A 21,188-nucleotide genomic window follows, 5' to 3' on the forward strand; every position below is an offset into this window, starting at 1 on the left:
TTGAAAATACGTTACGGCGTCCTATGGACACGTGGTTATCTGAAAGTCTGTTTACATTTTATTTATACAGATTTACTTTTCAGAGGGGTTTTTATTTTGTTCATGAGTTCCCTTTCAGTAATCGCTACAGCGAAAATAAATGACCCACCTGACTAAGCAAAACAACTTTATTAAGGTTATCCTCGGTGTTGACAACAACTACTCTTCACAGAAGTTAGTAATTACTTTTTATTCAATTTTTATAATATTAAATTAAATCCAAAGTTTAAGAAAAATCTGAATATGAATGTGTAATAAAGGTTCAGGTTTGAAAACATTTGGCTTATTTATTAATAACATTTTTTAAATAAAAACAAAACTACCTTAAGCGAAGGATTTATTTGAAAATGACCAAACAGTGGAACCAAAAGAAGAACTTTTGATAAAAGCATCAGATTAGAAGTTATACAAAAAATAAGTTAACAATTGTTTTTTTTTGGTGCAATTAACAGTAGGTAAAAATTTATAATGTACAAATCAAAACGAAGCACAATAAAGTTTGTTTCAAAAAAAGCACTAGTACAAATTTATATTACAAACAGCAAAACAAGTTTGGAAATAAACAAAAAATCACCACCACTTTCTTAATTAAACACCACGACAAACAATATGAAGTTGAAGTTGACAAAAAAACAATTATGTCCAAATCTATTAAAACATTATCTCATTGCATAGAAATAATAATAGAACAATTAACAAAGACAATGTGTTTTACATATAAAACCACTTGAAAACAGCAATAGCGCTAATTTGATAACTATCCAACTTACAATATTCTAAAAGAAAGATTTCAAACATAAATACAGTATTAAAACCATAATTGTACTATTATATACATTTTATCCACAAAAGTGTTCTTAAAATGACTGGTCAATTCAACCCGAAAACAACTCCACCAAGTGATAATCAACTTTAAAATATTAATTTTATTTAAACAAAAATAATTATGAGGTTAAATGGCATGAAACAATTCTAAGCCTTAAAAAATTATAAGCTATTCCATCCGATTGTGTTTCCAAACCACTTTTTAGTCCATTCATAGGCAACAAACAAAGCACCGTTAGCTGGATAGGTTCGAACTACGCAAGGCAAAAGACCACTGTACAAAGCTCTGACTCCTATAAATAAATATTTTTACGTAAACAAATTTCAAAATATAGTGCGTTTTAAACAAGTGCGTTTTACCATAATGTTGAATTATGTGCTATACTTAATTTGAAAAAATTCAACATAATTTTTATCTATTTAATTATTACATTAATGTTTTACCTTCTGTGCGCAACACATGGGAAAAAGTTTTAATGAAACCAACTTGTTTTCCAGCTGCTGAAAGCACTTGGATGCGAGATTTTACAACATCAATCGGAAAAACCCCCACCCATAAAAACAAACCAGCAGTCCCACCAGCAAAAATTGTTCCCAAAACCCCTTTAAAAAGCATTAAAATGTTTAAATAAATTAATGTTTAAGAACAATATTATATGAAAGGTTTTTTTGTATTAATTATCTACATTAAAAAATATAATTAGAATTACCTATGTCATCCTTAGTTTTGCCGACGGGAGTAAGCATTGCTCTCGTAATTTCATAGCCATAGAAAAACAGAAAATAACCTGGCATTTCTCTAGCCCAAGTACTGGTCAAACCTGACATTGGTGATAATATGCCCTCAGTTTTGACCATGTTTCTTAAAATACCATAGGGTCCTCTGCAAGTACAAGTAGGTTTTTCCTTTTTAAATGTTAGCTTAAAAGTAAATAAACATATTTTAAAACTTGATAAATAACAAAGGGATATAGGAATACTAAACTAAATACTTTATTTTTAATAAAAAATTGAAAAAAATTATAATACATATTCATAGTTTTCACTTTTCCAGTTTGTTGAAGTTCACTCATGGCTTGCATGCGACATTTGATAAGTTCTGTTGGACAGACTACAAGAGATGAGAATATGGAGCTCAAACTACCAGCTGTGGCATTTTCTACATTGCTTCATAATACAAAAATAAATAAGCTGAATGTTTAAGTCCTATAATTATTTCAGCAGTTTATTTAATATAGATGTTATGCATTTTTGTATGATTTGAAGAAAATCAGGTAATAAAATAATTGTTGACTTACGACAATTGATCCAGAGGTTTGTGTTGAACAGAAGCCACCAACTTTTGCATATATCTTAGAGCAACAAACAAAACTGCATTCTCGGATACATTACAAACCAAAGCTGGTACAGAACCTTTATATAAACCTGCTATTCCATCAGTTTTAAGGGTTTGTCGAAAACAGTCAAATGTTCCCTTGTACAAATCAGGGAATGTTTGTAGTTTCACTTTGACTGTATCTAAAGGCTGGCCACAATACACACAAGCAGTTCCACCTGAAATAGTTAACAATGTAAATGAAAGAGTAGATGTTAAATTTAGTCCTATAGTAATTGACAATATGTTAAATATAAAGTTTAGTTGAAAAATACCAGCACTGCCAGCTACGAAGTTGGTTATAAATTCTTTGGCTGAGTTCATTTGATTCTATTAGTGCTGATGTTAATATAACACCAACCTTAAATTAATTAAAAATTGCCTATTTATATATAAGCCTAAAAAAAACAAAATGTACTGTTTAAAAGAATACTTATACTGGTAGTGGTAGTGTTTAAACAACAACTTTTTAATAAAATTAAAATACTATGAAACATGCAAAAACAAATTAAGTATAGCACAACAACAAATTATAGCCTTAACTGTTTTTAAAAATTTGGAATAACTATAGAAATGCAATTTGACAAAAAATTAAAATAACTAGTAGCATAAAAACATAGTTTAATTGTTGTTGTCACTTAATGTAAGTTGCACAATAGTAGTAGGTTGTGAGGCGATACTGTCAGTTGCAGTTGTGTTAATTATAGAATAATTTGTATTTTCCAATGCTGAATCAGTTAAAAATTGATCTGCAACTTCATTGTTAGATGTATCTGGTGTTAATATAATTTGATCACCAGATACAGTCACTGTATAAGATATACTTGGATCTTTTGAGTTATCGCATGCTTTTGGTACAACCACACCAGCTTTACCTAATGTCGATGCAGGAAGGTTTAAAACATGTTTTTCTGGGCTTGGTGTTGCAAAACTGTCAACAAATTTCAGTCCTGTTTTATTTAAAATGTTGGTGTTGTCTCCTACATTCAAATTTCTTTGCTGCAGATTTGAGGAACTTCCCACAAAGCTAAGTGATTTTGAAATACTTGTTTTGGTGCCAATCATATGTTTAGACAAAATGTTTTTTGATAGTTTAACAGATGTTGGGGGCAGTGCAATAAATTTACAATTTTGTTTTTTCTTGATCAGTTTTTTTAACAAAATGCTTGCAGGGGTTGCCATAGAAGAAGGTGCAGAAACAAAGTTCTAAAATAAATTTTAAAAATTACTAATTTGCAGTCACTAAATGAAACATAATAATAATCATTATAAGAAAAACAATTTTTATATTTATTTAAAACAGCATACCTTTTTATGATTAGAAATTGGATCAAAACTTGGAACTTTAGGCACATCACCCTTTTGAGGAACCTAAAGTGTAAAAAGATGTTTAAGGTAAACCCTTGGTACTGTAAAAAAATTACCACAAACTACTAAAAAAGCTTTATAAAATAAATACATACCCATGTATGATGGGAATGAACCCTTTTTGAGCCACCGCTTATTGTTATATTTTTCTTTTGTTCTTTTACTTCCAACAAGATATTATTTTTAACAATGGACGTTGTCAATTTACTGTGGTCTGACTCGCGAGCATCTTCTATTACACAAACAATATTTTTTCCTGATTTTGATGTTATTTTACTCGTAGATTGTTTTGGGGGAAAACTTATTTCCTTTTCTGTTGTAATATTTGTAATATCAGGGTGGTTATGTTGTTTTAGTTTCCTAAAAACATGGTTATCATTTTCAACATACTCAGAGACTTCAGTTTCACTTTTATTTTGGCTGTCCAACATTTGGTTGCTATTGGTTTGGTTTTCATTTAAAAGAAGAACATGTTTTTGGGTCAAGTCCTCCAAGGTGTTGGAATCCACTTCAATCCAATGTTTTTGTGGTTGCGGTTGTTGTTGTACTGGATTATGCATCATAGACATACCACCTAACATCACACTTGTTACATACCCCTCTGGAGTAACATGAATCACTTTTGGTTCGATTTTTGGGGCATGCCTAACAACGACATGACCTCCTTGAAGAGATTTTGCGATTTCTGACAAAGCAGGTGCACCTTGAGACAGAGGAGGTACATCTGGCATTATTATATTTCTTTCACCACTTGGACAAGGCCAGTTGTTATTGTCAAGTATAATTGGTATTTTCTTTTCCTTCGGTCCAAATTCAGGAACACTTTCTGATATTATGTGAAAATTTTTGGGAAGTTTTCTATACTGGTAAGTCAGTCTGTGGCCATCAACTTTGCGCAGAATACCTCGTTGATAATAATACCTGTATTGTAAAAACACATTTTTAGTTAAAAAAGTCTTATTCGCAATTCCATAATTACAATCAATATAGGTATATACATACACAGCAAAAAATCAAGCTAGGTTTACCAAACCTTTATATAACTTCCGACATACAAATTTAAAAAAAAAATTGTTTATCAACCTTAAAGCTCTCCCCATGGTCTCATAATTCATTTCTGGTTTTTTCTTATGCTGACCCCATAACCAAGATACTATCCTTGAGTCTACAAGTTTAAATATTGCTCTGTTTACATCCACCCACTTTATATACTGGGGGCAGGTCACTGGGTCTTGAAGTAATGCCAGAAGGAATTCCCAAAGGTAGTAAGAATTACCTAAAAAATATATGCAAAGTAATTGTTTTAATAAAAAAATTAGAAAGATAAAAAATTAGGTCCTCAAGTCAAGACAAAAATGATAAGCAGTAATAAAGTTTTAAAAATATAAATTATGTTTTTTTTAATTGTGCCAAATATTTTTAAAAACAAACTAACACATACCACCAGAAGACTTGCTATCTGAATATGATGTGTATGTTTTGGCAATTTTTTGTCGTTTTCTTGGTATTTCTGTTTGACTAGCCGGATTATTTATAACTACATTGTCTTTAAAAACAGGTAAACTTGGTGAATCGACATTTTCAATTTCAACATTGGACATTGAACCTAAAAAAACCAACAACATAACTCTTATTATAACTTTTATCACAAAACTTTAAAACAGTTGTATTATTTATTTTTCTTTAATAATTTCTGCAACAAAAATATAGTATGTTAGATATTGAATTACTTTAGGTCTACACAGAAACTTACTTGTTTGTGCTGTTTCTTCATTCTGAAATATATACTGCAACTGGTTGTCGGTGGAATTAGAACCAGCATGTTTATGAGCAGCATTAAGTAACTGTAAATGTGCCCACAACACAACACCATGAGGTATCCTTTCCTCAAACTCTGATTGACTGAACATGCACAATTCACGTCCATTAATATGTAAGTTCTTTAACTAAACAATTAAAAAAAGGTTACATAAATCTACTTGCATAATAAAATTCATTTAAAAACAATTTTAGTATTAAAAATAACATAATAGACCAGTTATAGCTAGGTATTACACTAATTTGATTTTTTATGTTAAATTTTACAGACACTTGACCTCTCATATCTTACATTAACAGTGTCCAAGTTAAACTGACTGATCACATATTGCATCCATGAAAAAACACCTTCATCAGTCCAATCTTTTGGTGCAGTGGACAACAAATTTGCTAGTTTGTTAGCTAGGGGCTCATCTTGTACTATCACATCAACACTTCCCTCCACTTCAGTTACATCCTGTTAAATTATTTGTAAGCTCTAGTGCCATATGTTGCATAAAAAAAAAAATTTCAAAACATATATAGTGTTAATGATTATTATATCTGTTTATACAATGTCTTTTACGTAAATTTTTTGTGTAAAAGTGTTAAATTTCCCATTTTCACCATTACAGGAAATAAATAGCGAAAATATGCAACGGTAATACTAAAATTATCTTTGTTTTTTTTATTAAAAAATAAACAATTATTTTATTTACCACTATGTTTAGTTATTCTTTATTTTCGTAAAGTACCTTGTTGAACAGACTCGAATTAGTTGCATCACCAGAATAAATTCCTTGTGGAAGATTGATTATGTGACAAACTCCACTATTACTAATACTTGATTGACTAAAATCCACTAAAAAATAGAATTTATTTTTTAAACAGTTATCTGTATGGCATGGTATATTATCAATTATTTAGTATTTTTTTATTTTTTTTTTTTTAATGTACAACTTCAAATTGTTTTTACAATAACACATAAATTATAAGTTTTCTACATAAAATTTCTAAGTAACCTAACAGTTACCTTCAACAATCTCATTTTCTGATTGGGGATAAAACAAATTTTTTTGATTGGACCTAACAATATTGTGGGTTGTTGACTCAGAAGTACTTGCTAAGAAAATAAACAAAACCAACATTATAAAACTAGGGCAGTTAAATTTCAAATTGCAAAAACAATTATAAAACAATTTTCAAAACACAATACTATAAAGTTACAATAAAATCCGCAAAACATAAAAAATAAACACAAAATTAAAATAATTAAAACACAGTTAAAACTCTTTTTTTATTATAGTTTTTTTAAATTATTATAGTTCAGTATGTTGCATTGCACCAAGCCCCTTTTCATATAAACTTTCAATATAAGACCACAAATATTCTGGATCACCAACATTATCTCTTATCATATGCTTAAGCCCTATAGCCTGATCTGTACTTTGTCTATATTCCTCAATCCAACGATGTAAATTATCATTAGGTGGTACATCACCTATTGTGCCAACTGAGGGCTTGGGTACTGGGCAACTTAAATGAGAATGGGAAACTATTCGAGGAGTGATAAATAATCTGTTTTGAATATCATTTTGCAGTTTATGCATTTCTTCACATAGGTAGCATTCATAGCCTTCGATAAAATGATTTTGTCCATAACTATTAGGTAACCATTGGCGCTGTTTTAAAGTTTTATACAAAACTGAGTCAGTGTTTAATCGGGCGTTTTTAAATGCAAGGTATTTTAAATATTCCTGGTCATTTCCATCTAAGAATTTTAAAAATTTTGCTAACTCTTCTGGTGATTTAAAATCATCAACCATTACAACAGAGTTATAATCTGGTGACCAGTCTCTTGCACTGACAGAACCTTTATAAATAGGAACAGAACCAAGATGCAAAGGGCGAAATAATTTTTCTGTTACATAATCTTCACATATCGCATTTTCAAAGGCGATATGAAACTTGTATTTACTTATAACAGAATAAAGTTCTTCATTATCCATTGTTGATGTATTCATCAGTTTTATATTATCAAAATCTTTGTTATTTAAACAAGCCCCATATGAGTCTATGTCAATAAATTTTCCTAACTCCTGGACATACCGATCACGATCTGATGGTACATCACAGTGAGATTGAAGATACATGATAGGTGCAAAACCTTGTTTTCTCATGTTGTTTTTCTGCATTATACCCACAGGTTGCCGAGATGTAAAATAGTCAATACTTGGAATATATTGTGTTGTGATCGGATAATTTGAATTCCTCTTGAATGTTGATGAAAAGTTAAACAAATTTAACGCATCTTTGTGACTTAGCACAAAATTATTTTGAGGTGATTCTTCATGGAACAAAGCCCATAAGTGATTTCCCTTGCGAGGTAATGGAGCCTCGTATGCTCGAAAATCAGTTCCATAAATCAAAACACTTATTAATCTGGTATCATCATTTAATATCTTTCGATTTTGAGTTGATAAACATGATAGCCCACTTTGTTTGCAAGTTACAGTAATCACATCAGTTTCTTTAGGTGCCTTCAGCAGATGAGGAAATAAGTTATCCTGCCACCATAAAATTGCTGGCATACTTTTATGATTTAAATGATGGTTCCTGCTATTGCTTTGTTTATCGTTTGCAGTTAAATATAAAGTGCCAATTACAAATAAAACCGAGAATAAAAATGAACAGCTAACAAAGGCAACTACTTTAAAGTCATTTTGCATTTTTGCTCGTCGTTTTGACATAACGCACAATAGAAGTAAGCAAACTAAGTAGTATATTTGTAAAATAATATTAATATTTTATTAACAAAAAATTGTAATGAACTGCACCTTGCAACCTTAAAATCGTGTTATCGCAAATTCATGTAAACAAATTAAAATTTCAAAGTCGTTCTTGTTTACTTCCGGGTAAACAAGGAACTTCAATGGTTATCAGACATAACTTCAAATCCGATGTTCAATTGAAATTTAAGCGTATTTTTTAATAAAAACTTACCTGCTTTTAATAATAATTCTATGCTAGTTGATGAAGTATTGTCAATATTGATTTGATTAGAAGAAAACATTCCTATAGTTAGCTAAAGTAATCTTAAATTGACAGTCAACATAATTTCTCATGCTTCCGAGTCGAAAGGTTATATAAATTGCCACCATGCGGTTTAGTTATTTTTCTATATATTATTTATTGTGTTGTGAGAAAAAAAAATGTGTAAATAATTTTTTTATTTTAATATAGGAAAAATATTTATTTTAAACTATCCGTCACTTTAAAAAAATCAATAACGTATTTTTTAAATGTGAAGAGATAATAAAGTAACAATCATCACTTAGTTCACAACTTTGCAGTTCTGCACATGTGTTTTGTTTACTGAAAGAGTCATTATAAATTATCATATTTAAATATTGTTTTGTTGTAGATTGTTAAAAAAATTCTCTAAATTATTTTGTATAAAATATTTAATTAAATTAAAAAAATGGAATTTCAACCTATTATAATGGCTGGCGGTTGTGGTACACACATGCCAGAGATGACCAATTCTATACCAAAGCCCTTACTACCAATAGGAAATCGACCAATGATATGGTATCCAGTCAACATGTTAGAAAAAGCTGGATTTAATGAAGTAATTGTAATTACATTAAGTTCTATAAAGGCCCAAATTGACCATATTTTAAAGGAATTTAAAATCAAAGTGAAATTATTTGGTATTAATGAGGATCAAGATATTGATACTGTAGATTCCCTTCGATTAATTAAAGACGAAATTGTATCTGATCTTCTTGTGATAAGTTGCGACTTGATTTCAGATTTGCCACTACATCGACTGGCAGATATTCATCGAATACATGATTCAACTATTACCATGCTTTTGGCCCCGGCACGACCAATATTGGAAACACTACCAGGATCTAAATTAAAAAAGAAAGAGCAACAAAAACAGAGAGAATTTGTTGGTATATCAACTATAAACCAAGTTGACCCAAGAGTTTTATTTCTAATAAACGAAGCTGATCTGGAAGATGACACTCTACCAATAAAACAAAACATGTTGTTCAATTTTCCCCGCTTTCAAATACGAACTGATCTTCATGATGCTCATATTTACTTGATAAAAAAAAGTATTTTAAATTATATTGTTCACAATAAATCAAAAAGCTCGTTACGGAGTGAATTACTGCCATACATTGTTAACAAACAATTTGCGAAAGTTAAAAAAAAGTCAACTGAAAGTTTAGAAGAGCCGAAAAAAGTGGATCTTAATGACATATTTTCCTATGTGAACAATGATGACGAAAAGGGGTTTATTTTTGATTTGAGTCTTACCACACAAAAAGTAAATAAAAATTTATTATCTTGTTATGCGTTTTTATATGAGGATGGTCTTTGTATAAATGCTAACACAATGTCCAGCTATGTCGAAGCAAATAGAATTGTATCCAAGCCTGAATCAAGCTTTATAGAAGAGGAAAAAAGAATTCACCAGAATGCTGAAATTAAGGAAAAGGCTCAGGTAGGGGCAGATTCCGTAGTAGGAGAAAAAACTGTTATTCAAGAAAAAAGCTCTGTGAAGAGATCGATTATTGGCAGAGAATGTTCAATTTCATCATTTGTTAAAATATCCAACTGTGTTATTATGGATAAGGTTGTTATTGAAAACAACTGTAACTTACAAGGATGCGTTATTTCAGAAGGAGCCAAAATCGAAGAAAATGCAGAGTTAAAGGACTGTTTTATTGGTTATCGTCAAGTTGTGGAAAAGTCTGCAAACCTGTATAAAGAATCTGTTGCTGACACAAGATCAGTTATGATGGAATTTGATTAAATTCTTATTAAAATATCTAAAGTTGCAAAAAGATGTTAAGTGTGCTTGCTTGATGTTTATAGGGGTGAAATAATTTTTTTTTTTTTTTTTTGAATGTAATTGTTTATTGAAAGAACTGCTTGTGTGAAAATACAGCTTAACAAATAAGAAATAATGTAAAAAAATGATATAGCTACTGAAAACAAAATTAACAAAGAACCACAGTGTTTTAGCAGTATGTTATAAAAATAAAGAAATTACATCACTTAAATAACATTATTAAACCATGTGACTGCTTTAATTGCAAAAATATAAACAGGGCAATCAGTAAAAAAACAAAATAAGAAAAAATAATCTATTTATAAATATTTAAGTATAAAACCAAAAACACCGAAATTGCAACATTCTACGTCCCAATGTTATTACTGACACTAGTGGTAACATTATCCACTGATGTCTGTTGATGTAATATGTCTTGAAACTTGCTAATGAGGTCCATGCTGTTATCATTTATAAGTGATGGTATATGAAAATCAGAATCGTTGAGAAGTGAAGTTGGAAAAGGAGATCCGATAGAATTACCAAATTTTGAACCTTTTGCTTGTGCGAACATTAAACCATCAATTGAATCTCTGTAAAAATAATACATAGTTGTAAACGGGTCTTAATAAGTTGATATTTAAAGATTAAGGTAACTAACTCATTTGTTAACATCTACTTACTCATTATCACTTTGTAACACTCGCTGGGGTGTGTCCAATGTCACAAAGTTATTGCGATTATCCCCATCCACTGACTCCTCATCCCATTGTGGAGAGGAGGATCTGGATTTTTGTGGAGTGTTGAGAATTGGCATATTAAGAGGTAGAAACTCGGAAGCAACAGGCTGAGCAAAAGATAAGATAAAAATTATACAAACCCAATTTTTTAATTACATAAACCTATAAATAATATGCTTGATAATCAAAACATACAACATTAAACTTACACTAACAAATTCCAATAAACTATTTAATTTTTACACAAACTTAAATGACAAAGCAAAACTCAGTTACTTACCATTTCATTAGGTTGATCTAGCCTACAGTAATGTTTTTGCAATAAAGTAGCTGCAAAGGAATCATTTGAATCTGGATTTATTATGTCAAGTGCATTTAGCAAAGAATCCATGCTTGGAGTTGGTGGTCGAATATTTAAGTTCATGAGTTCAGATTGCCTTACATCCAGCTCAGGCAATTCATCGTTATTTATAGTAGCATTCCGATTAACACTTTCTGCAAATACAGTTGAAATTGGCGGTAGAGTTGTTGACATGGCAAAATCATCAGGTTTTTTATTTTCAATTAAAGGCAATTCAATATTTGTGTCTTGACTAGGCAGTGGCTGGATTTGGGGAAAATTTAATCCAGCTTCATGTGCAGCTCTTTCCAAAACATTATTATTAAGGCTATTTGGTTTCTTGTGATTAGGATTAAGTATTTTGATACCAAGAGCTTCGCCAAAAACAGGACTGGCCGAGTTGGAAGTTTTTAAATTTTCATAAATTGGTGTTTTGGTAAGGGCTTTAAATGTGCTGTTGGCAGTTGAAACTGTTTCAGTAGGAATAAATCCTATTTGGTTATCACCACTTGATACTATTCCTAAAGTCATCATTTTCCGAACTGAGCCAGCATGGGGTGTGATCGCCCTTTGAACAATGTAGGGTTTTCTTGTATTTCTATGATTGTTAATTCGAAACATATCCTTTCTTCGGTTAAGAGCTTCCATTTGCTTTCGAAACTGTGCATCACCGGCACGCTCTTGTACTCTTTGCTTGATTTCTTCGGGACTAGGAGATGCATCCAAGGAGATTGAACTCAAATCTGTTTGTTTATTAACATATACAATGTTAAAGATGAGTTATGTATGTTAGTTTTAGTATAACATTTAATTTGTTGAGAATACATAACAATATCTATATATTTCAAAAATGTATACTTACTTATTGTTTTTCTCTTTTTTGATATTGGGGCAGTTGGAATAACAAATTGTGATGAACCATCTAAACTATTTAGAGATGTAGTAAACTTACTCATCCCCCGACCATGATGATTTTTATTTGGAACAACTGTTGAGACAGTTGGGGTGGTTGGCTAAACAAACATAAAACCATAAAAATGAAATACACAATACATCTTTTTTTAAATAGTTAATAACAATATACTAAATAATTTACCACCGTTAGTAGTGAGCACTGTACACCAACATTTGATTTTTCTGGTTTAGAAATTAACTTATTATTAGGAAGCATCTTATCAGGTTTTGTTTTTTCTTTATCTTTGGTAGAAACAGAGTTCATTCTTTTATTGCGAAGAATTTCTGCAGCTTGTAAAAGAGCAGTGATGCCGGTACAAAACCCAACTTTTTCACAGGAAGGGGTTGTATCGTCCGGCAATGTTTTTTGTATCCAGTCATAACACAGTTTAAAAGAGTTTGGTTTGCCAAGCATAATATAAAGTTCCGCCAAAGTAGTTTCTCCTGCAGTTTCTGGGTTCCATGATTTGCATAAACTTTTTGTTTCCACAGTATCTTTGTTGTTCTCAGGAGACCTCTCCACATTTTTTAATTTTTCATTAATTTTTTTTTCACAAAATTTGTCTTCAAGAACTGCAATTGGCTGTAATGGTTGTGCTTCGATAAGTTCTATCTCTCCATGTTGATTTACATTCATTTCGGTTGGATTAGTAATAGGTGCAAAGGTTTCAGTTGGATCGTCTTGCACTTGATCAAGTTGCAATTCTGTTACAGGACTTGGATTTGAATCATTACTAGCACAAGAATCTGCAGAATCCACTAAAGCACCAATGTCAAATTCTGACTGAAATTCATCAGTAAACAGATGATTATCTTCAATTTCAGCATTAAACAGTTTTTTGGCAGGAGGGATATTAAAGTCGTTATCCAATTTATCTTCGATATCATTAATATTGTTAATAGAAATCTCTTCCGTTTCAAATAAAGGATCGATATTACCGCAATCTTCTTCTGAGCTAGGGCAAGAGTCAGCTGCAAAATTTTGATCATTGTGGATATGTGCTTCTGGATTTTTTTTCCGCTTATTTGTGTTGGATTTGGAAGTCTTTCTACATATGTAAGACACAATGCAGTGGGTCTTGCTAAGCACAACCTTTTACAAAATTCAAATCCAATTAAACATTGATATTTTGTGTAATTAGCAAAAAGAATAAAAATAACATATCAATATAGAGATTTCTTAAAATTATAACAAAGTTCATTTAACTACAAAGGGTAAAAAATAATATAACAGATCCATAAAATTACCTGGTGCACTTCTATTTTAGATTTAGCAACTGTTCCAGGTGGAAAATGTATTTCCAGGTTTAAATTTGAGTTATAATCATTACTGTCACAACCACCAGGGTTACATGTGATATTATTAGGTATTAAATCACCACTTTCTGCCACCTCAAACATCTTTTCGTTAAGAGGTCTCCATTTTTTAGTTAGGTATGATATAAGTGATGTCACTTGGCAGTCCAAGGGAATACTAAATCTGAAAAAAACATACATAAAAAAATAAGCTTACAGTTGAACATAGCAGTAATGCATTTAAATGATATACCGTAAACTCTTTTTATTATGGCTTTTTTACCTCACTAAAAAAGTATACCTTAATCTTGGGTTATGTGCCAATGAATGAACCCTGTTCCATGCACTCATAGAAAGTGGGGATATCTCCAAATTAACTCGAAGTGGGAGTTTTAAGGTCTTGGTTTCACTGATAGATTGTTTATTGACTATTTTAATGAAAAAATATTAATAAAGGGAAAAACTAAAATAAATTAATTACCCAATAAACAAAATCAAGTAAAAACACAATTATTTTTACATTAAAAAGAAAATATATAGAAACAATATTTATTATGACATGTATTTATTTTTTTTTGCAAAAGATCAATTTAAATAACCTACCCTCCTTATCATGTATTCTTTTCAAAGCTTTACAAGCTGGTGTTTTTATTTTGTAGTTTTTACCCTTTACTCGAATGGTGGTTGAACCGTACTTTATCAATTCATTTAGCTTTAGAATTCCCTTCTTTTTGATCAAAGCTAAATGAAAAAATATGAATATATACATTGTGTTTTTATTGCAAATTCGGTCACATTTGTTTAGCTATAAAAACAATTACATTTTTACTGTTGAATAGAATAATTTTAAGCTATAGGAAAACATTGTGTATAAACTTTGTTGCAAAATATTAACTTACATCCTCCAAGCTTTCTTCTTAATTCACCATAGTTAATTACAGCACACAATTCATGTATTGCCTTGCTATCTGTAGTAGTACAACCTAAATAAAGTTTCACATATACAAATTAAAATAAATCCAATTAACTTAGATCATAAAATTGTCGTATGATAATTATCAATGAAAAGTTATTTAAATTTGTTTTACTTACCTCCGTTAATTAGAAGTTTGTTAATTGTGGTCCAGGTTCTATAATACAAATGTCGTACTTGGTCTTTTGTTTTAACAGCACTTTCGTCGCCTTTCTTTTTATGTTTTGTGGCAATAGTTTTTTGAATGGCTTCAAAGTCCTTTCCATGCTAAAACAAATTGTTATGTAAACTTTGATAATTATAGGAACTACAGTATGTAAATAAGAATTAAGTATATTTCTATCCAAACTGAAAAGGTAAACAGGTGCTGTTACAAAACTGGACATCTCAAGAGAAAATATATGCATAATTAAAATAACTTTTTACTATTGCAACTGCATCAAAAAAATGATCTTTATCTTCTATACTCCATTGTTCTCGGACTCTTTTCTTCTTAGTTGAGTTGGGTGGTTTGGTTTGTTGCGGACTTTGATTTGTTTTTTTAGATTTAAATTCAGGTGTGCTCGGCTCTTCAACTTGAACAGGTAAATCTAACTTTATGGTTTGCGGTGCTGGATTTACTGGTACTGAAACAATAAAAGTGTATATTTGAGGTATTTCATCACGGTTTTATTGCCTATCTAATAGGTAAACTTAGATAACACAACAGGCGGACAGAAAACTATTACTTAAAAAAAAAACTAAAAACGGACTTTTTTATAATTAGAATAGTTACCAATTGGTATAGAAGATGTGGAAGGTACATTTGGTGGTGTTGAATCTGGTCTAAACCTTTTCACGGGCTTAACAGTAGCCCTTAACACTGGACCGTCTTTGCTATTTCGTTTACAAACAGATTTGTTTCTGCGTCGCCACACCCTACCTTTGTCCGGCAAAACATGATCATTTTCGTCATCTAAAACAGGTGCTAAAATAACGTCATCCTCGACACATAACATAGCCTTTCTAAAACGACAATTTTATGTTTTTTAGTTGTATTTCTGTAAAATATCAGCAATTTTAAAACGCGTTGACGCAAACTAAAATGGCGGACGAAACTGATAAGTAGGCCGCAGTAGCGTTGGCCTATAAACGGCGTTTTCTTGTTTTAATCAATCCAATTGACAGATTTTTAAACGATAATTTGTTACAAACTACACATTCTTACAATGTAGTAAGATTTGCACCAACATTTATTACATGTAGTAGTTTATATTCGCCAAAAAAGATCGCGGCTTGCCCACAATGCACTCTAAAAAAAATTGTCATTTCACTTTGATCAACAGTTTAAGTCGTATTTTCTTATTATTACTTAAAAATACAACAAATACCAGTTGTATGATACTCTTTACACATATTTAACTATTTCAAACAGAATTTAGTCTAAATAATAAGAATATTAACCTTACTAAATCTTTTTAGTTTTAGTTCAACCAGCGCAAACTTTAGTACAATTTTACGACGAGAAATTTGACCAACCAATCAAAACAAAGGATTTTTTTAAAAACTCTGTATAATATTGCTACATGGTTAAGCAATTAATAACCTATTTAAAAATAAAGAAATACACAGATAATTAACTGAAAAATGTTAAGTGTCTTTTTTGTACCAACTTTATTTGTCTGACTGCCTGCTACAGTGAAACCTTATGTTTTCAATGAAAAAGTAAGGGGTACATTTTGTATCAACAAAATTTTAATTTTAAAAACTTTTGTTCTAACACTAAAAAACAAATTGGTCTAATCAACACAATCCTTGCTAAATTTATAAATGTTGACAAAGCAAAATAGGAGGTTGCTGTACAACTCAAGGGCAAAAACTGTAGCTTGTTAAATTATAATTAGCTATGGGTTATATTTTAAAAACAATACTACCTGGGTATAGACACTATAAATATAAAACAAAAAAGTGTTTGTACCTTTATCTCATAACAACAAGTTTATAGTTTACCTAAATAAAAAAGAACTATTTGAATAAGTAATGATTTTATAGGCTATTTAAAAAAAATATATATATACATATAAACTTAAAACAAAAAAAAATTTGTTATTTAAAATATATAACTGTTTAATACTTGCGCAAACATCTAAGTTATTGAGATTAAAAATACAAAAAAAAACAATATATTCTTAAACCTATCTAAACCTAAATAAGTTACAAAAAAAAATATTCTAATTTAAAATATTATTATCGAATTACTAACAGAAATACAAAAGAAGGTATGTCCAGTTTGTTATTTAATAGTAATTTTGATAAACAGTTGAAAGAAAATGAATGCTTGAAAAAAAGATATATTAAAATTGTTTATATAACTAAACATATGTTAATATATATAAATATATACCTGAATTAGTTAATTTATTTACCATTAAAATAATCCGCTCTTAATTAGATCATATGAAAATGTTTTACAATTTAACAACATCATAAACTTTTTATTAGTTTATGGGGTTATTTAGTCAACAATCTACGGATTTATAAGCTTTTGGCTTAAAGTTAGTTAAAAATACAAGCAGACAAGTTGGTAACCTAAACAACAACATCATACTATGTCATATAAAAAGTAATTAACAAACCAAACGTGTACTTTTGATCAGCTCGTTATCGATTTTATGCTTGAATAGCTTATTCACTAAGATTAATTAAAGGGATATTCAATACAGCTATTTAAATAAAATTTAGCACAAAAATTGCTATATTCTTTATAAATTAATAGCTGCATTCTGTCAAACTTACTTAAAAATAATAAACACTGAGCCCTGTCCAATAGTTTAACTTCATTTAAATCCTATGTTTACTGTTGTAAAATCACGCTTCGATTTGTTTTGATTCGGCTGGCGGGAACGCGCATTTGCTCAACTAAAACAACAAAGTCACGTGACTGCACGCATGATTTCCGTTACTTTTAACACTAGCGGGATAAAATTATTTTGACCTAATTATCGCCAACGGCAACGTCTTGAACAAAATTTTGTAATGAAACAGTTAATTAAATTTTAAATGTAATTTACATGTTAATGAATCGGATAAGTCTGTTAATCTCAGATTAATTTTCCTTAAAACTTATCACGATTTACATTTTCCTACTTAACACAGCTGAGAACTTGATTATGACGTAATAACGGCGTTGTCCAAGGGCTTGGTTTTGGATTTTTTTTTACTCATTCACTTAAGAAATTCCAACGGTAATGTTAGACGTTTGAAAATGTAGGAAACCTAAGAAATTATTTGGCTTAGTGAACTAATTTTATATGTGTATGTGTTTTATAGATACGAAGGCAAGTTCCGTTATTTAATTATTTTAAGTTAAGGCATTCCACGAAAATTAATACTACGCAATCATGGCTATGAATTACGACAACTGTGAACGCCCAACTTCAAGGTAAGCTAAGTTTAAATTATAGACAATTTGTAGTTACAAAATTATCATTAAAATGATAAAGTTAAATTCACAAACAGACAAATGTTAAATTATAGGCATTTTTTTAATTAAGGTCAATTAAATTTTTAGTTGTTAAACGCAAAAACGTAAAGTTTTAACGTTGTTTGTAGATCTTTTGTTCTATGTTTTTACTTTAAAATAAAACGAAAATTTAAGTTTATGGGTTTAAAAATAGATTAAGAATTCCGGAATTAATGTTTCCAGTAATGGTTTATTTTTTTAACTTTCAGAATTATATTTACATAGGTTTCTTATATAAATAGGCTTCCAATTTAAAATGTCATTTATTCATTTTTCATTTATCTTGTACAAATATTTATATAAAAATTGTTAGAGTATTACTAATTTATAGCATTAGAAATTTATTAAGCCTCTGGTTTTTTTTAACGATGTTTTTAAATAAATGACCTAAACATCATGTGTGTACAATACTTCAATTTCAACTTTAATTTTTTTTAGAGTCATTCGCCCACCAGGGGGTGGTTCGAGCAATATTTTTGGCCCCGAACCGACCCCTGTTGTCCAAACAAAACAGAACAAAAACCCAAGTTATCAAAGCTCCATTTTTGGTAATGACACCGTCCAAGAAGCTCCAAAGAAAGCAAACAAAGGTTGGTTATAATGATTTCATTACAGAAATTCCAAATGATGTTTTTAAAATTAAAAATTCCATACTATTTTTTGTTATCCATTTCTTGCATGGAATTAGTTGATCAATTTTTAAATACTTTTTTTAGGAAAATGATTTAAAATGGTATTATTAAATCCTTACTCTTTTTATAAAAAAAATAATTTTTCAATATCTATAGAGAATGATGCTCCCACAAGTAATGGTATGAAATTAGTGTGGTTTGGTTTTAATATTTTATTTTGGTGCAAAACTAATCCAATTTCTTTCTCTATTTATATTACCTTGCCTATTTTTAGTGAGTAATACTTATAAATCGAGCTTACTCAACTTTGGTTCTGGGCAAAATCAGAGCAGTATAGTTGGGAAAGAAACAAAAAAAGATGTGCACGTCAGAAATGCCAGTACTGTATTTAATTACCTCAGTACAGACAGTAAAAAGGCTTTGAACAGTTCACCTAAAAATAAACCAAAAGGTAAAAAACACTCATGACAAAAGAATTACTTATAAAAAGCAACAGTTTATATTATATTGGGTTGATATTATTTAGAAACTAGGAAGATCAGCAATGTACCATGGTATGATGGTAAAAATGCAGTTAAATCAAGACCTGCCACTGCCCCAACTGGCAAAAAACCTTATTACCTTAAAACAAAGACAACATTTTTATTTACTAAAGACCAACATCCAGTGAATAAGTCACAAGCTCCTGGTATTCAATTAAGGCCAAAAACAGGTTCAGCCTATAATAAATTTGGTATAAAAAATAGTTCTTTTAGTAACAGGCAAAATTATATAGTAAAAATTACTTGTTTAGCTTGTAATCAAACCCCAGAGTTAATGAAGTCAACAGTTTTTAACCTAAGGGAAATTATAACCAAACCATCTAAAAGAATGGCTGAAAAAGAAAAGCGAAACACCACGGTGTTTAAAGCCCCGGATAAGTTAACCCCTCCAGATGGACCAGTCAGTCAGACTTACCAGACTACCATGAACACTAAGAAAGAGAGACAAGCCTTTGCGGAAAAGAGAAAGGTAAAACAACGCAATGCAACATCCCTGGGAACAGGTTGTCATGTTAAGGGAGAAGGCCCACAAATCATGTTCACTGCTGATGATACGCATGCAATTCTACTTAGTAACAGAATGCACAATGCAGGCAAAAATTCTGTTGTTTTTAACCTACCTGCCGAAACGGAGCATAACTTCTGTACCTCGGGAAAAGGAAGTTGTCCAGTTATGATGAAAACATCAAAGACAAAAGTTTTTACTGACACCAAGGTTTCCAATTTGATTTCTGGTCCCAAACATCACACTGTAGCATCTAAAAATAATCCACTAGGAATCCCTGATCAGTCTCGGGAGAGCATTACCGGAAAACCTGCTGAAACATTTCAAGCTCAAGAAACCTTAGAACTATGGTCCAGTGACCAAAATCAAGTTGTTGTAAATATTTCGCACCAAAGGAAAACTCCCCAAACCCCAGACAACATTATGTTAGCTAGAAAGGATGGCCCAGTTGATAAAATTTGGAGTTCTGATTTTAAAATGGCAACTTTAAGAACAAGAAAGTTTAAGTAACAAGAAGAAGTTAAGCTGCAGTTTATTTTTGTATTTGTTTTTTGTTTCGTGCCACTCAACAAACTTGTTTGCTTGCAATAAACTACTTAACTTTGCACTAATTTGCTTTTGGTTGCACTAAACAAAATATATATATGTTGCTTACAAGTAAATAACTATAAAAAATGTTTTTAATAAACTATTGATAACCAAAACACAGATGTTTTTTTAATAACATTTATTTATAATCCAGAACGTCGGGACCCGATCACTGGTAAAGTGATAAGTAAAGGAGATATACCAAAAGAGGTAGAAAAAAAGGAGGTGGAAAATGTGGAAGAGAAAAAGGAAGACGAAAAAGTTGAATTGGCTGAAAAGAAAGAAATTCCAAAACCATCTAATCCTGGTGCATCTAGTGAGCCGCATCTCGGTCCCGTGAAAAATTTGTCGGGTTTGCGATGTGCCCAGCCTCCTGGGGGTCGATCTTCCTTCACTCTTGGTTAAAAGTGTTGTGTCTGAAATATTCATATTAATCGTACAAGCTTCTGTAATGTCCACCAGTATTAATTGTGTACAACTTCAAGCATTTGATTATTTTTCTTAAAATTTAGTCTAATTATTTGTGCCATAAGTCGATTGCTGCTTGCTATAATTTAATAACTTGCATTTTTTATTACACAACGATATTCTAAAGTGCTTTCCTATTAACCTGAGGTGTTAAACACCACTGTATTGTTGGCATGTAAAACAGTTTGTCGTCTTATTGCATGACATAAATAGTAAATGTAATGTGAAAAGCTGCATTTAGATTTAATTTAGTACAGTTTAACCTGCTGGTGTTTTCTTTCTTGGTATGATTTTGTTAGTAAAATATTATTAATGTTTATCTTGGATTTGATTTGCGTATAATTTAATGGTAGAAGTGGAGATCTACTAGTTTAAAAGAAAAGCTTTGATTTATT

The 21,188-nt window shown here is 30.4% G+C and overlaps 6 protein-coding genes across 7 annotated transcripts; 2 read left to right on the forward strand and 4 right to left on the reverse strand.

Annotated features, from left to right (window-relative positions):
- Positions 1-321: 321 nt before the first annotated feature.
- Positions 322-2,639, reverse strand: LOC145752436 (mitochondrial ornithine transporter 1-like). Its single transcript, XM_082568727.1, has 6 exons — positions 2,515-2,639; positions 2,163-2,418; positions 1,894-2,031; positions 1,575-1,747; positions 1,309-1,467; positions 322-1,157 (listed from the first exon to the last, which is right to left on the reverse strand). Exons 1-6 carry the CDS (start codon positions 2,561-2,563, stop codon positions 1,027-1,029), a joined length of 906 nt encoding a protein of 301 aa, XP_082424853.1. The 5' UTR covers positions 2,564-2,639; the 3' UTR covers positions 322-1,026.
- Positions 2,638-8,538, reverse strand: LOC145752416 (uncharacterized). Its single transcript, XM_082568703.1, has 10 exons — positions 8,408-8,538; positions 6,438-6,527; positions 6,160-6,266; positions 5,718-5,882; positions 5,361-5,553; positions 5,049-5,213; positions 4,691-4,883; positions 3,703-4,528; positions 3,548-3,610; positions 2,638-3,445 (listed from the first exon to the last, which is right to left on the reverse strand). Exons 1-10 carry the CDS (start codon positions 8,475-8,477, stop codon positions 2,861-2,863), a joined length of 2,457 nt encoding a protein of 818 aa, XP_082424829.1. The 5' UTR covers positions 8,478-8,538; the 3' UTR covers positions 2,638-2,860.
- On the reverse strand, positions 6,552-8,370 carry LOC145752425 (GDP-fucose protein O-fucosyltransferase 4-like). The gene has a single exon (XM_082568715.1). It carries the CDS (start codon positions 8,152-8,154, stop codon positions 6,724-6,726), a length of 1,431 nt encoding a protein of 476 aa, XP_082424841.1. The 5' UTR covers positions 8,155-8,370; the 3' UTR covers positions 6,552-6,723.
- Positions 8,539-8,836: 298 nt separating the features above from the next.
- On the forward strand, positions 8,837-10,425 carry LOC145749935 (translation initiation factor eIF2B subunit gamma-like). The gene has a single exon (XM_082566216.1). The coding sequence runs from the start codon at positions 8,886-8,888 to the stop codon at positions 10,233-10,235; it is 1,350 nt and encodes a 449-aa protein (XP_082422342.1). The 5' UTR covers positions 8,837-8,885; the 3' UTR covers positions 10,236-10,425.
- Positions 10,147-17,382, reverse strand: LOC145748811 (uncharacterized). Its single transcript, XM_082565056.1, has 15 exons — positions 16,940-17,382; positions 16,000-16,545; positions 15,764-15,847; positions 15,332-15,561; positions 14,983-15,182; positions 14,676-14,823; positions 14,483-14,566; positions 14,187-14,324; positions 13,885-14,011; positions 13,536-13,767; positions 12,430-13,380; positions 12,196-12,346; positions 11,274-12,076; positions 10,937-11,100; positions 10,147-10,846 (listed from the first exon to the last, which is right to left on the reverse strand). The coding sequence occupies exons 4-15, from the start codon at positions 15,552-15,554 to the stop codon at positions 10,621-10,623; spliced, it is 3,447 nt and encodes a 1,148-aa protein (XP_082421182.1). The 5' UTR covers positions 15,555-15,561; positions 15,764-15,847; positions 16,000-16,545; positions 16,940-17,382; the 3' UTR covers positions 10,147-10,620.
- A 378-nt stretch (positions 17,383-17,760) lies between these two features.
- On the forward strand, positions 17,761-21,110 carry LOC145756093 (uncharacterized). 2 transcript variants are annotated; one of them, XM_082572337.1, is made up of 5 exons: positions 17,761-17,780; positions 17,866-17,977; positions 18,497-18,648; positions 18,847-18,870; positions 20,480-21,110. In XM_082572337.1, exons 2-5 carry the CDS (start codon positions 17,937-17,939, stop codon positions 20,728-20,730), a joined length of 468 nt encoding a protein of 155 aa, XP_082428463.1. In that variant the 5' UTR covers positions 17,761-17,780; positions 17,866-17,936; the 3' UTR covers positions 20,731-21,110. The 2 variants fall into 2 exon arrangements, with proteins under 2 accessions (XP_082428463.1, XP_082428468.1); XM_082572342.1 differs by lacking the exon at positions 18,847-18,870.
- Positions 21,111-21,188: the final 78 nt, after the last annotated feature.

This window comes from Corella eumyota, chromosome 1, assembly GCF_963082875.1.
Source record: "Corella eumyota chromosome 1, kaCorEumy4.1, whole genome shotgun sequence".
In the NCBI taxonomy this organism is placed as follows: Eukaryota; Metazoa; Chordata; class Ascidiacea; order Phlebobranchia; family Corellidae; genus Corella; species Corella eumyota.

What these genes read in the sequence shown, in the direction of transcription:
- LOC145749935 (XM_082566216.1), top strand. Translation starts at nt 8,886, where the DNA reads ATGGAATTTCAACCTATTATAATGGCTGGCGGTTGTGGTACACACATG.
- LOC145752425 (XM_082568715.1), bottom strand. Translation starts at nt 8,154, where the DNA reads ATGTCAAAACGACGAGCAAAAATGCAAAATGACTTTAAAGTAGTTGCC.
- LOC145748811 (XM_082565056.1), bottom strand. Translation starts at nt 15,554, where the DNA reads ATGTTATGTGTCGAGGATGACGTTATTTTAGCACCTGTTTTAGATGAC. An exon ending in AAAAAAGAGAAAAACAATAA is followed by an intron (nt 12,077 to 12,195) that starts GTAAGTATACAT and finishes ATAAACAAACAG; the next exon opens with ATTTGAGTTCAATCTCCTTG. An exon ending in TAGATCAACCTAATGAAATG is followed by an intron (nt 11,101 to 11,273) that starts GTAAGTAACTGA and finishes TCTTTTGCTCAG; the next exon opens with CCTGTTGCTTCCGAGTTTCT.
- LOC145752436 (XM_082568727.1), bottom strand. Translation starts at nt 2,563, where the DNA reads ATGAACTCAGCCAAAGAATTTATAACCAACTTCGTAGCTGGCAGTGCT. An exon ending in AAAGTGAAAACTATGAATAT is followed by an intron (nt 1,748 to 1,893) that starts GTATTATAATTT and finishes TTGTACTTGCAG; the next exon opens with AGGACCCTATGGTATTTTAA. An exon ending in CAAAACTAAGGATGACATAG is followed by an intron (nt 1,468 to 1,574) that starts GTAATTCTAATT and finishes TGCTTTTTAAAG; the next exon opens with GGGTTTTGGGAACAATTTTT.
- LOC145752416 (XM_082568703.1), bottom strand. Translation starts at nt 8,477, where the DNA reads ATGTTTTCTTCTAATCAAATCAATATTGACAATACTTCATCAACTAGC. An exon ending in ATTCGAGTCTGTTCAACAAG is followed by an intron (nt 5,883 to 6,159) that starts GTACTTTACGAA and finishes ATAATTTAACAG; the next exon opens with GATGTAACTGAAGTGGAGGG. An exon ending in TTCATTCCCATCATACATGG is followed by an intron (nt 3,611 to 3,702) that starts GTATGTATTTAT and finishes TTTACACTTTAG; the next exon opens with GTTCCTCAAAAGGGTGATGT.
- LOC145756093 (XM_082572337.1), top strand. Translation starts at nt 17,937, where the DNA reads ATGGCTATGAATTACGACAACTGTGAACGCCCAACTTCAAG. An exon ending in TGTGAACGCCCAACTTCAAG is followed by an intron (nt 17,978 to 18,496) that starts GTAAGCTAAGTT and finishes AATTTTTTTTAG; the next exon opens with AGTCATTCGCCCACCAGGGG. An exon ending in TCCAAAGAAAGCAAACAAAG is followed by an intron (nt 18,649 to 18,846) that starts GTTGGTTATAAT and finishes CAATATCTATAG; the next exon opens with AGAATGATGCTCCCACAAGT.